This window comes from Megascapheus bottae, chromosome 26 (assembly GCF_031878675.1).
Source record: "Megascapheus bottae isolate mThoBot1 chromosome 26, mThoBot2.hap1, whole genome shotgun sequence".
NCBI lineage: Eukaryota > Metazoa > Chordata > Mammalia > Rodentia > Geomyidae > Megascapheus > Megascapheus bottae.
Window position 1 is genome coordinate 988,758 of NC_143534.1, and position 12,844 is coordinate 1,001,601.

The window sequence follows — 12,844 nt, forward strand, 5'->3', positions numbered from 1 at the left end:
CGACCTGTGTGCCCAGCAGAGAGCAGGCACCCGGTGCACAGTTGATAAACACGTGAGCTGCACCAACCTACTTTACTGAGCTAGAGCCCACAGGAACATTGTGACCACTGCCACTCAGTAAATGTGTGAGGGCCTCTGTTTGTGAACACAAGCAAGGGCACAAGAGGGCACTCAACTCCTGTGACCCTCCTTCCAGGAGCCTGATGCCAGTCGGCAAACTCTCCCCAGCAACCACAAAGGCAGTGATCTTGCCTTGAGTTTATCTGGCACCGACAGAGCGTATTTCACTAAAGAGCCTCAAATTCAACTTTTAAAGCCTTTTCAACTCAGATGCAAAAAGGATTTCACTGCCAGTCCCTCAGCTGTGATTTACATAGTAACAGGCCCACAGAAGTGGGCTTCAGAGCTCTCTGCAGGCCAGTGCAACCACTGATATGTGTACTGGAAATTCTCATTTAATCTCAAGTATAGTTACAAACATTGCCATACTGGAACACAGAACCAATGGACCACCTCGTCTAAATCTATAGCTTTAAAACACTTTTCCTACGTAGAATTCCATTGTATCTATGTACCACATTTTTGGTATCCATTCATCGGTAGTGGGGCATCTGGGTTGTTTCCATCGCTTGGCTATTGTGAACAGTGCAGTGAGGAACATGGCTGTGCAAGTGTCCTTATCATATCCTGGGTTATGATGTTCAGGGTAGATGCCCAGGAGTGCTATGGCTGGGTTGTAGGGAAGCTCTATTTTTAGTTTTTTACCAAGCCCAAAGGAGCAAAAGACGCAGAGTCTCCTCAATATGTGGGTTTTAGATCTAAACAATACAAGAGCAATGACTCAATACTCAGGAATTCCACATCACTGACATGAATTTGAAGACATAAATAAATCTATATAGACATATGTCTATGATGGGGATATATAGTCTACAGACATATATGGATATATAGATCAATATATATCTATGACATACAAAGATTCAGCTTAATTTTAATTATGTTCTTACATTTATGGTGATTGCACATAGATTCCTTTCTTGAATACTTGTTTGTAGAACATGACATTTGAAATATGATGTAAAACCTCAGTGTTAATAAAAACTTCTAATTAAAAAAATTTCCTAGCCTAAGTCTAACATTTTAAATGAATATTTAATTTAAAAACTGAAAACTGACTGCCTAATCCTATGCATTAGGCAAAAACAAGAACGCTTCCCACTCTCTCCAGTCTGTGTCCTGTAACAAACAAGGCACATCAGAGCTAAGACAAGGCAGAGATACGCCCAACAAGATGGTCAGTGCGCCACCGCACGCGGACACAGTGGTGACCGGGAGACAGTTCAGAGCGGCAGGTGCCAGGCAAGGGCTCTGCACGGCACCACCGCCTCCTGAGGCGATGACCACCGAGCTGCACCTTTGTGCTGAGGCCTCTCCACGACCATGCAGGGCAGGTGGGCCTCACTGAGGGCCCCATGGCTGTGCCCACACGTTTTCCTGCGGCTGTGGTGGCTCCAATGGAGCCATGCCCTCTCCCCTGGGGGACCACCTCATCCTTCACCACACGACTATGCAGAACGCAGGTTAAGAGAACGCAGTGTCTAGTCACCGTGGAAACAAGCCAATGGCCTTTGTCCTTTTCTAAACATACTCTCTGCATTGTAAAGTTGGTCCAAAAGGCTAGTGAATCTGACCACAGTCCTATATGCACATCAATGCAGGAAAAGGATAAAGCGGTGGCAGGGGAGGCGAGCCAGCGCAGTGGAGGCAGGGGAGGTGAGCCAGCACAGTGGAGGCAAGGGAAGTGAGCAAGCCCAGTGGCGGCAGGGGAAGTGAGCCAGCCCAGTGGAGGCAGGGGAGGTGAGCAAGCCTGGTGGCGGCAGGGGAAGTGAGCCAGTGCAGTGGAGGCAGGGGAGGCGAGCCAGCCCAGTGGAGGCAGGGGAGGTGAGCAGGCAGGGGAAGTGAGCCAGCTCGGTGGTGGCAGGGGAGGCGAGCAAATGCAGTAGAGGCAGGGGAAGTGAGCCAGTGTGGTGGCGGCAGGGGAGGTGAGCCAGCGCAGTGGAGGCAGGGGAGGCGAGCCAGCGCAGTGGAGGCAGGGGAAGCGAGCCAGCGCAGTGGAGGCAGGGGAGGCGAGCCAGCGCAGTGGAGGCAGGGGAGGTGAGCCAGCGCAGTGGAGGCAGGGGAGGTGAGCCAGCGCGGTGGAGGCAGGGGAGGTGAGCCAGCGCGGTGGTGGCAGGGGAAGTGAGCCAGCGCAGTGGAGGCAGGGGAGGCGAGCCAGGGCAGTGGAGGCAGGGAAAGTGAGCCAGCGCAGTGGAGGCAGGGGAGGTGAGCCAGCGCAGTGGAGGCTGGGGAAGTGAGCCAGCGCAGTGGAGGCAGGGGAGGTGAGCCAGCGCAGTGGAGGCAGGGGAAGTGAGCCAGCGCAGTGGAGGCAGGGGAGGTGAGCCAGCCCAGTGGAGGCAGGGGAGGTGAGCAGGCAGGGGAAGTGAGCCAGCTCGGTGGTGGCAGGGGAGGCGAGCAAATGCAGTAGAGGCAGGGGAAGTGAGCCAGTGTGGTGGCGGCAGGGGAGGTGAGCCAGCGCAGTGGAGGCAGGGGAGGCGAGCCAGCGCAGTGGAGGCAGGGGAAGCGAGCCAGCGCAGTGGAGGCAGGGGAGGCGAGCCAGCGCAGTGGAGGCAGGGGAGGTGAGCCAGCGCAGTGGAGGCAGGGGAGGTGAGCCAGCGCGGTGGAGGCAGGGGAGGTGAGCCAGCGCGGTGGTGGCAGGGGAAGTGAGCCAGCGCAGTGGAGGCAGGGGAGGCGAGCCAGGGCAGTGGAGGCAGGGAAAGTGAGCCAGCGCAGTGGAGGCAGGGGAGGTGAGCCAGCGCAGTGGAGGCTGGGGAAGTGAGCCAGCGCAGTGGAGGCAGGGGAGGTGAGCCAGCGCAGTGGAGGCAGGGGAAGTGAGCCAGCGCAGTGGAGGCAGGGGAGGTGAGCCAGCGCGGTGGTGGCAGGGGAAGTGAGCCAGCGCAGTGGAGGCAGGGGAGGTGAGCCAGCGCGGTGGAGGCAGGGGAGGTGAGCCAGCGCAGTGGAGGCTGGGGAAGTGAGCCAGCGCGGTGGAGGCAGGGGAGGTGAGCCAGCGCGGTGGAGGCAGGGGAGGTGAGCCAGCGCGGTGGAGGCAGGGGAAGTGAGCCAGCGCAGTGGAGGCAGGGGAGGCGAGCCAGCCCAGTGGAGGCAGGGGAGGTGAGCCAGCGCAGTGGAGGCAGGGGAGGTGAGCCAGCCCAGTGGAGGCAGGGGAGGTGAGCCAGCGCGGTGGTGGCAGGGGAAGTGAGCCAGCGCAGTGGAGGCAGGGGAGGCGAGCCAGGGCAGTGGAGGCAGGGAAAGTGAGCCAGCGCAGTGGAGGCAGGGGAGGTGAGCCAGCGCGGTGGTGGCAGGGGAAGTGAGCCAGCGCAGTGGAGGCAGGGGAGGTGAGCCAGCGCGGTGGAGGCAGGGGAGGTGAGCCAGCGCAGTGGAGGCTGGGGAAGTGAGCCAGCGCGGTGGAGGCAGGGGAGGTGAGCCAGCGCGGTGGAGGCAGGGGAGGTGAGCCAGCCCAGTGGAGGCAGGGGAGGTGAGCCAGCGCGGTGGTGGCAGGGGAAGTGAGCCAGCGCAGTGGAGGCAGGGGAGGCGAGCCAGGGCAGTGGAGGCAGGGAAAGTGAGCCAGCGCAGTGGAGGCAGGGGAGGTGAGCCAGCGCGGTGGTGGCAGGGGAAGTGAGCCAGCGCAGTGGAGGCAGGGGAGGTGAGCCAGCGCGGTGGAGGCAGGGGAGGTGAGCCAGCGCAGTGGAGGCTGGGGAAGTGAGCCAGCGCGGTGGAGGCAGGGGAGGTGAGCCAGCGCGGTGGAGGCAGGGGAGGTGAGCCAGCCCAGTGGAGGCAGGGGAGGTGAGCCAGCGCGGTGGAGGCAGGGGAGGTGAGCCAGCGCGGTGGAGGCAGGGGAGGTGAGCCAGCGCGGTGGAGGCAGGGGAGGTGAGCCAGCGCAGTGGAGGCAGGGGAGGCGAGCCAGCCCAGTGGAGGCAGGGGAGGTGAGCCAGCGCAGTGGAGGCAGGGGAGGTGAGCCAGCCCAGTGGAGGCAGGGGAGGTGAGCCAGCGCGGTGGAGGCAGGGGAGGTGAGCCAGCGCGGTGGAGGCAGGGGAGGTGAGCCAGCGCGGTGGAGGCAGGGGAGGTGAGCCAGCGCAGTGGAGGCAGGGGAGGTGAGCCAGCGCGGTGGAGGCAGGGGAGGTGAGCCAGCGCGGTGGTGGCAGGGGAAGTGAGCCAGGGCAGTGGAGGCAGGGGAAGTGAGCCAGCGCAGTGGAGGCAGGGGAGGCGAGCCAGCGCGGTGGAGGCAGGGGAGGTGAGCCAGCGCGGTGGTGGCAGGGGAAGTGAGCCAGGGCAGTGGAGGCAGGGGAGGCGAGCCAGGGCAGTGGAGGCAGGGGAAGTGAGCCAGCGCAGTGGAGGCAGGGGAGGCGAGCCAGGGCAGTGGAGGCAGGGGAAGTGAGCCAGCGCAGTGGAGGCAGGGGAGGCGAGCCAGCGCGGTGGTGGCAGGGGAGGCGAGCCAGCGCAGTGGAGGCAGGGGAGACGAGCCAGCGCAGTGGAGGCAGGGGAGACGAGCCAGCGCAGTGGAGGCAGGGGAGGTGAGCAAATGCAGTAAGGGGAGGTCCAAAGCTCTCTGAAGGAGAAGTGCGGAGTCGTGCCCCGTCCTTTCACAGAACTCTCCAGTTTAGAAATGGAAGAAGTCAGACATCCTGCACGCTAGCAAATGTGTTGTCAGAAGGATTTTGTGAAACGTGACACTTCACAAGCCCTGTAAAAGTGAATGTGCTCCTTAGCATTGAGTTTGTGTTTTCTCACTGCTCTATGGCGGCAGCTGGTGACGAGGGGACACAGCTCACGGGGGCGGGAAGCACAGTGTGGAGAACGAATGATGTCGAGCACGACCTGCAGAACATGCTCCCCATTTTACATCTACCCCACCGTCAGTCAATTGTTCAGTGATCCTCCATGTGCCGTTCAAGTTTTCTTCATTCTTACAGGCAGTATTCAAAGATAGTGATTTCTCTTCTCTGGAAGGGTCAACACATTGAGGTCAATCAGCCCGATTAAAACAAAGGAAATCACAGCAACAGAAAGTATATTTCTGAAGGCCAGTATTCAGCCACACGCAGAAACCTAGGCCTGGTTGTTGTGGTTGCGGTTGCCCTTTCTGTAATTCATGAGGCTGGGCAGTGGAGATAAGCACAGACTTGTGTTCCCTTACAAGAAGGAACAGTGACAGTCCCTCCCATCAAGGCTCAAATATGTGCAATTGGTATGAGAGCAAGCCAAGCCAGTGTGGTGAGAAAGTGCTGCTGCTGTGTGCAGACGCTGAGACGGGAGTGTTGGAGAGGGAGGACCTACCTGCTGCCTGTTGTTTGGCATGTATGGAAGCAGAGTCGACACGTGGAACATGAGCTCGTAGTCTTTGTATGTGGTGTAGAGGGAATGGGTTCCTGTGGAATCAGCTGAAAATAAAGGTAACAAAGCCAGTCAGGCAAGTGTAGAGTCTGGGCTTCCAACAGAAGGCTATTTCTACAAAAGATACTTGAGTTGAAAACATCACACCAAGCTAGCTGCAAACTAGAAGAGTCTGGACGGGGTCTCATCTGCACTCCCCCAATCAGATCCCTTCCAAAGTCCTTGCCGTGTCCTCCTCAGCAACTGCAGCCGAGGGCAGGGTCTCCCGCACTGCCAGAGCACAGGTAGAGTTAGCATGGTGGAGGAGTGCAGCCCGTGAGAGGTAGGCATGCGTATCTGAAGGGTACAAAGCTGCCACAGCCTGGCTGCAAGTCAAGTGAACATTCAGTGACTCAGCAGTCACTTGGGGCATTAGAACACCGAAGGCTGCACCTGGATTGACTATGAGAATTAAAACCATGAAAACATTCTTTCCTCGAAGGCTTAACTTCCTTCTTCCGTCAGCAACATGCCACAGTGCCCAGCCTGCACATTAGAAGCAGAGTGGATTCTCTGCATCGATACACGTTAAGAAATGCTGACTCGGGGCCAGGAGTTTGGCCTAGTGGTTAAAGTGCTTGCCTAGTATGCATGAAGACCCGGGTTCGATTCCTCGGTACCACATACACAGAAAAAGCCAGAAGTTGTACTGAGGCTCAAGTGGTAGAGCACTAGCCCTGAGAAAGTCCAAGGGCAGTGCTCAGGCCCTGAGGTCAAGCCTCAGGACTGGCAAAAAAATAAAAGAAGAAGAAAAAAATGCAGACTCCTCAACGGTGCTCACTATGGAGGCTAGCCAGCAATTTCTTGAAAGAGAGACCAATTCTTGGCAGATCCACAAGCCATCTTGGTTATCGGTGGTGTGGCTTCCAGCAGCAATGCCCTGGGCATCTCTCTGAGCCAGGAAATCAGGTCAGGGTTATGGAGAGCTGCTGGCTGATGTCATCTCTCAGATCACAGACATAGGAGGAGGAGAGACACTGAGGGCAGCCATACATTTCAAGGTCAGCAGTTCTGAAACGTGACTATTTTTGTTTTGAGACAGAGTCTTACTATGTTCAGGCTATTCCTTCAGGACACACTAAGGAATCTGCTAGATACAAAAAAAAAAAAAAAAAAAAGGCCTGGCTTTTTAAGCTCTGGATGTGACACACTCAGGTCTGGAGAATGTGCTTGTGGGGCTAGCATGGGAGACTTGTGCCTGTGCATGTATGCATACACAGCCACACATACAGCACACACACACACCAACACACACTCGTGTATGTACACATCCATGTGCACATGCACACAGTACATTTACATACAGTGCAAACACACACAGATAGAATGCACACACAGTGCATATACAGACAAGTGCACACACAGAGCTTACTTTTATTGTCCAGCTGGGCACGGTACTTGCTGAACCCTTTTAGCCGCACTCTCTGGCCAAGCAAGTCAAGAAACTCGTCAAAGGCTGGCCCGGCCGTCTCATTGTTGTACATCTCCTCCTCTGTGCTCTGGCCTGCTTTGCAGTATAGGATCCCAATCTTGTGCTGAAAGCTCAGCTGAAATGGGAAGAAATGTCAGAGTAGGTATCACTTTCAGCAAAATTACAAGCACAGAAGTTTAGAACTCTTGTCCCAGAAAAGTAAGTCAGAACTGTTCCTATGAACAAACAAGCAGAAAACTAAACCACTGTTGCCATACAGGCTGTTACAAACCAGAATCAAATCTAGAGCCCCCCACAGCTGGAGCAGGAGGATAAGAAACCCTACGGAAGAGAACAGTGGCTAGAGCACACAGGTTCAGCGTGGGTTTCAGGAAGGGAAGACCATCTGGTGCAAGCATCTCCCTATGGCCACGGGGTACATACTTTGTGGAATATGCTACACGAGTGACTGGAAATACCTTCCAAATGGCTAAGAAGGCACAGCCACGGACTTTAAAAAGTTCTCCCTCCCGGTTCTAGTGCATTTTCCTTCTATAATTTATTTGAACATTCATGAGACTATATAATACTGTAGGGAAAAAGAAATCAAATTAATATGGAAATTGTGATGTATGTTGTCTATAAATGGAAGAATGTTTAGTTTTTGGTTGTAAATAATAATCATTTCTCACATTTCTGTTTCCTTTAGAAAACCCAGGGTCTCAGTAGCAATTGAAGAGTTCTTGCGCTAAGCCCACCTCAGCTGGGGACGGGCCAGGCTGGGGGGACAGGCCAGGCTGGGGGGACAGACCAGGCTGGGGGGCAGGGACGGCCTTCCCAGGTGAGGGAGAAACTGAATCTGACTTACAATGCTCTCCTTTCCCCAAGGAATGATGATGTCTCACTCATAAAACTGAAGCCTTTCATCTTACTGCCAGCAGTCTGAGCCTCAAAGACTGACAGACCTCAGTCATCACCAACTCAAAGGCACCAGTCCACAGTGCCACTGTTCATTTTTATCACTCATATGTAGCCTTTAAGAAAACCCCACATCTGACTAACACAGAAACCTAAGGCAAAATGATACTCAAGTTCCATGAAGCAACACGACGAGCAGTCTCTCCCATGGCCAAGAGCATGCTGTGTGAGGGGGGTGTGATGTTGTGCCTGCCGGGGTGGCCTCCTCCAGCCTGTGGTTGGGTGCCCTGCAGGCCAAGTAGAAACTTGACCCTGCTCACAACCCAAGGGGACCAGCTTGCTGTGCTGATGGGCCCCAGGCTCTAGCCACACCATGAAGATGATGGCCCTGACCTGGAGTGGAACTGAGGCAATGTGCAGGTAGGATGACACCTCGTTCCAGTGTCAGGACTGTGGCCAGGTATTTCTCCAATAGCAACCAACATTTCCAAACATACACTAAATACAATAACACCTCCTCATGTGGTTCTATTAGGGCCCGTGGTCACCCACGAGTGGCTCAAGAGACATTTCAGGATCTTTCGCAGTCACCATTGGACACTGGTGACAGTGACCCCTGGAATCAGTGTGATAGCACAATACAGCTCCTAACGTCTCCTGGGACATCCCTCGAGACTAGGTCCTGGCCAGCTGGACTCCTTCTACCTCTACCACCCTGCGCACACCCTTGCCAGCATGACCCTGACAGGACCTCAGCGAGAGTAAATGCAAGGGCCAAAGTGAGGTTGGCAAACCCTGCACAAAACTGCCACCAGCCTCTGCAGCACATGTGTGAGTGCACGGAAGCCATGGCAGTGTGCTCGGGAGGAGGCACCCTGCATCTCTAAAGTACAAGGCCAGTACATTCTGGAAAAACTAGGCAAAGAATGCTCAATAAATGGGCTTAAAAGCAAGATGGGTGGGAATTTCCAAACTTGGAGAAGCAAGACACAGGCTCCTGCACCCCTCCCTTTCTGCTGTACGTACCCCTTGCTCATCCAGCTTGAGCAGCTGCTCGGGGACCTTGGGGGAGTTGGAGGCCTGCCGCAGACACTGGATGCTCAGCTCCGGGATGACGAACTCCAGCACTTCCTTGAGGGGGAGGCCCCGGGCGGTGCCATGCCGGGCAGTGGAGGGCACGGCATCCTCCAAGATAGCTCCTCTCAGGGTGGTGAGCTGCAGGCAAATACCAGGCTTGGTTAATGCCTGTTCCTGGCTGCCTGTGCAGGAAGCACTTGATTGTTTGCTTTCTAAGTGGGTGAATCTCAGTCACCTGTGGCTACTAAGCACTTCCTCCCTGGACAGCGTGAGTCCACACTGTGAACTGCCTCACTCTGGAAGAGGGCTCACTCCTCTGTACATACCCGGCCTTGAGCCCCGGTCACAGGAAGCCCAGCACATACCGGGGCACACACCTGCGTCTCGGCACGGGGTCATGCATGCTCAAACCACCTGCAGGACTCTCTGATCTGGATGCAGCTAACAGGAACAGAAAATGTGCCAGAATCAAGGCTGAAGGAACAAGCCTGCAGGCAGAGAGATTCAACCAGCTAAAAGAGCAAGGACTACAGCAAGGCAGGACCTAGCTCCCCTGCCCAGGCATCCACTGGCCCCATCCGCGGAATATCCTCGCTTCTCATTCACAGTGAGACTAGCCAGGGTAGTGCAGGGTGGTGCTTAGTACTGTCCAAGCAGTACTGAGTTTTATGTTAGGCCTACAATTGATTTCAAGCTGATGGGAATTGCGTACCTGGGCTTGAGCCCAGGACTTTGTTTTTGTCACATTATCCCTCCCTACAGGCATGATGGCTGCAAAGTCACTGCCACTTTCCATGACAGGTCTGCAAATCCTTCGCTTTGAATAAAATTCTTTCCAATAAACTGTGTATTTGATAATAAACATGTATAAACACAATACCAATACCACCAAACAGATGGTATTCAAACTTACACCAGGCCAGTCAAAATAGGAGCATCCCATTACCTCGCTCGTCCTGAAAGCCACCCTGTAGTTGAACTGGGGTCCTTCCTTCTCCTTGGCCTCCTCCACCTTCTCCCTCCGGATGCTGACTGCCACAGGGCCTAGGTTTTCATCTATTCCAAAGTAGTTCTGGTGCTCTACAGTGTGAAAGAGCAGAGGTGTCAGAAGACAGAGAAAGCAAGGAAGAGCAGGGTGGGTGCCTCCAGTCTGTGCAGTCTCTCCCCATGGTGGGGGGTGGGACTTCGTTTCCAGTCCAGATGTGCTTTTCTGCCTCATCTCCCCAGCCTGCCCCTGCTCTCACCCTGCCTTTTCTCTAGTCAGCACAGCAGAAGCCTCCACCAGAACTGCGTGCCACTCGGCTCTTCGGTGGACAAGCACCTCAGGAAGGGGTGGGCTGCCTTCTCCCTAGCTGCTCAGGGGCAATCGGCTCTCTCCTGGGTCTTGAAGGGATTTCCAGAGGTTGCCCAGTGCAATCTTGGCTATCAGAGCAGGGACATTGTGTTTTTTAGAATGGCCATGGCAAAATCAGCAGCAGAGGAGTAGGATGCTGAGGTGACCCCAATGAGGCTGTGCACCACCTTCTCTTTCCCCCAAACCACCAGTCCTCGACAGAGATCTGGACACACTCAATCCCACCAAGGAGGGACTGCCGCGCCCAAGCTCCCGCAGGACTCACTCTGGCAACTATGCAAAAATGCCAAGCGTTTTTGGCGGTTAGGACATGGAGGACTTTCCTGAAAGCCATGAGGCTTCCTTCCAGTGATGGAACACCTGCCCTGTGGGCCACCCCTGGGACCACGGCACCCCTCTCTGCTAGTGTGCAAGCTAGAGCAGTCAAAAGGCCTCACTACCATCTCCAGACTTGGTTTCCTCAGAAAGGAATGGTTCCAACTTAGCATGCAGATGCGATCCTGCCACATGAGACAGGGCACCATTACCCACATGTGCATCCACGCAGCCTAGACACCTGCTGCTCTGAGCAGCCCTGTCACCACTGGCTCTGCTCCCTGAAGAAGGGTCACGGACACACCCTCAGACACACACCGCCCCTTCACGTCTTGGTGAGCCCTTCAGGGTACGGACTTTCACCGAGTGCAGAACACCCCAGTTGTCTACTTTCAACATCCCAGTGCAGGCGTGAGGTGACCTGCCCCACTCTTGGCTTTTAGTTACAAGGAAACATGATGCGGGGCGTGTTCTTGAGCTTGAAGAAAGCTCACAGGCACTCTCTGAGGCTTTTAGCTATGCTCACATTTTTTCTTGAGACTTTTTTTTTTTTAAAAGAGGGATCAGAAGAGTTTCCGAGACAGTAAGGGAGGGAGTCTGTCAGGAGAGGCCCTGCTCTACTCAGAGCAAACATAACTCAAGGCCATGTAAGCGTGCTCCTCAGGCCCCGAAAGGCAAACACTGCCTGGGCGTCAGGTAAGACTGATGCTGCATTCTTCCTCTCAGCTAGCCAGGGCCACAGCAGCAGGGAGGCGATAGGAGCTGAAAGGTGAATTACTGAGTTAATGGCTCTTGAGAGACAAACAGCTCCCTCAGGTATGGTATGTGCTGATGGCGGGCAAGATAAGTGTTATAGACCTAACTCTAGTGAAAGCAAACACCCAACACAGGTCCGACAGATGAGCCAGGAACAGCCATTTGTGAACTTAGTCAACAGCTACAAATACTCAGAAAACAGCAGCTGCTAACACCATTAGTGATGGCAAAACACAGGACCCTACAGACTACATCTTTAACGCAATGCCAAGCCCGTTTAGGACTTCCCTATTCCCAGTCCACTCTCCATACAAGAGTTTCTGCTTTTTTCAGTGGGTTGTTCATCACTGCCCAATATACTGAGGAAATAGTTCCGAAAACACATGAACACACAACCACGGCCAGCATTCTCTTCCTCCCCACAACACACCTTGTCCAGTCACATCAGCTCCCCACCACATGACTTCTGACTGTTGGGGGAAGAACATAAATAACTGAAACCCCACACTTGGCATCTCGGTCATTCTCTGTGTACTGTTTCATGGCTAGTGTGCTGCGGCCATAGAGCACAGATCTGTCATCGGCTAGGAGGGCAGCAGGAAAGGTACCGAAGAATGCTCGGGACCACAGAGGTGCTGGGGCTCTGCCACATCAGAACCGAGGCGTGGTGCCATGCTGTCGTATCCAACTACTCATTCAGAAGAGCAGGTTTCACTGTATGTAACGTGCACTTTCATTCGGACGGGCCAGAGCCAAATCATGACCGCACTGGCCACAGAGACGACCAACAAGGACAACCACAAACCTCCTCACATCAACGTTCTGTCAAGGACAGTGGACTCCTGTGCTAACATGTCCACCTCCACCTACTGGGCCCTGCTGCATGCACTGGAGCCCGCTTAGAGGCTGCTCCTCCTCGCTGGCCCTGGCCTCCTCCATTCTGGGACATCTCCTTTGCTGTCATTTTAGTGGCACTGAGCAGGAGGAGAAAAAACACATGCTTTTGATTCACACAGCTCACTAGCAGGCCCGGTGACACTGGTGTCACAGTTAATACTTACATATCTAAGATGCCTCCTTTGGGCTTTGGATGTGGCCTGGCTCCGTCATGCATTAACTTTTCAGGACCCCCTTAATTTCAGCACTGAAGCTAAACTGAAGTACATACACACCAGCACATTCACCATTGGCCTGGAAAAGCAAGCACGTTCTGAAAAGCTAAACCAAAACAGAAACAGAGAGGGCATGGGACAGCCGCTGTGGGCATTTTGCTACTGAGCTCAAAAGTCCAACATGGTTCCAAGTTGGCCCAATGATGATTTTCACTTTTACTTTTGTTTTTTATGAGGGTCTAACGATGGGAGAAAAAAAATCTTAATTGTAAAAAAGAGCCTGTATGGAGTAGACACTGGTTTCAGTAACATTAGTAGAGGATTTTTACCTTTAATCCCAAACAATGGTTTGTATTCAACCTTAGAGAGGTTCAAGGCAACTTTCTTGGGCTTCTACAATATTTCACTAAACAACTGTCATCAGAAATTACA

General features: G+C 54.3%; 1 protein-coding gene across 1 annotated transcript in view; it reads right to left on the reverse strand.

The window, feature by feature from the left end:
- Window positions 1-12,844, reverse strand: part of Sipa1l2 (signal induced proliferation associated 1 like 2) — a 113,567-nt gene that overhangs the window by 41,428 nt on the left and 59,295 nt on the right. Inside the window, exons 3-6 of the mRNA XM_090318735.1 lie at window positions 9,822-9,955; window positions 8,825-9,013; window positions 6,842-7,016; window positions 5,374-5,477 (exon numbers count right to left, since the gene is read on the reverse strand). Of these exons, the coding sequence (XP_090174861.1) occupies window positions 5,374-5,477; window positions 6,842-7,016; window positions 8,825-9,013; window positions 9,822-9,955 (602 nt within the window). The remainder of the gene's footprint in view (window positions 1-5,373; window positions 5,478-6,841; window positions 7,017-8,824; window positions 9,014-9,821; window positions 9,956-12,844) is intronic.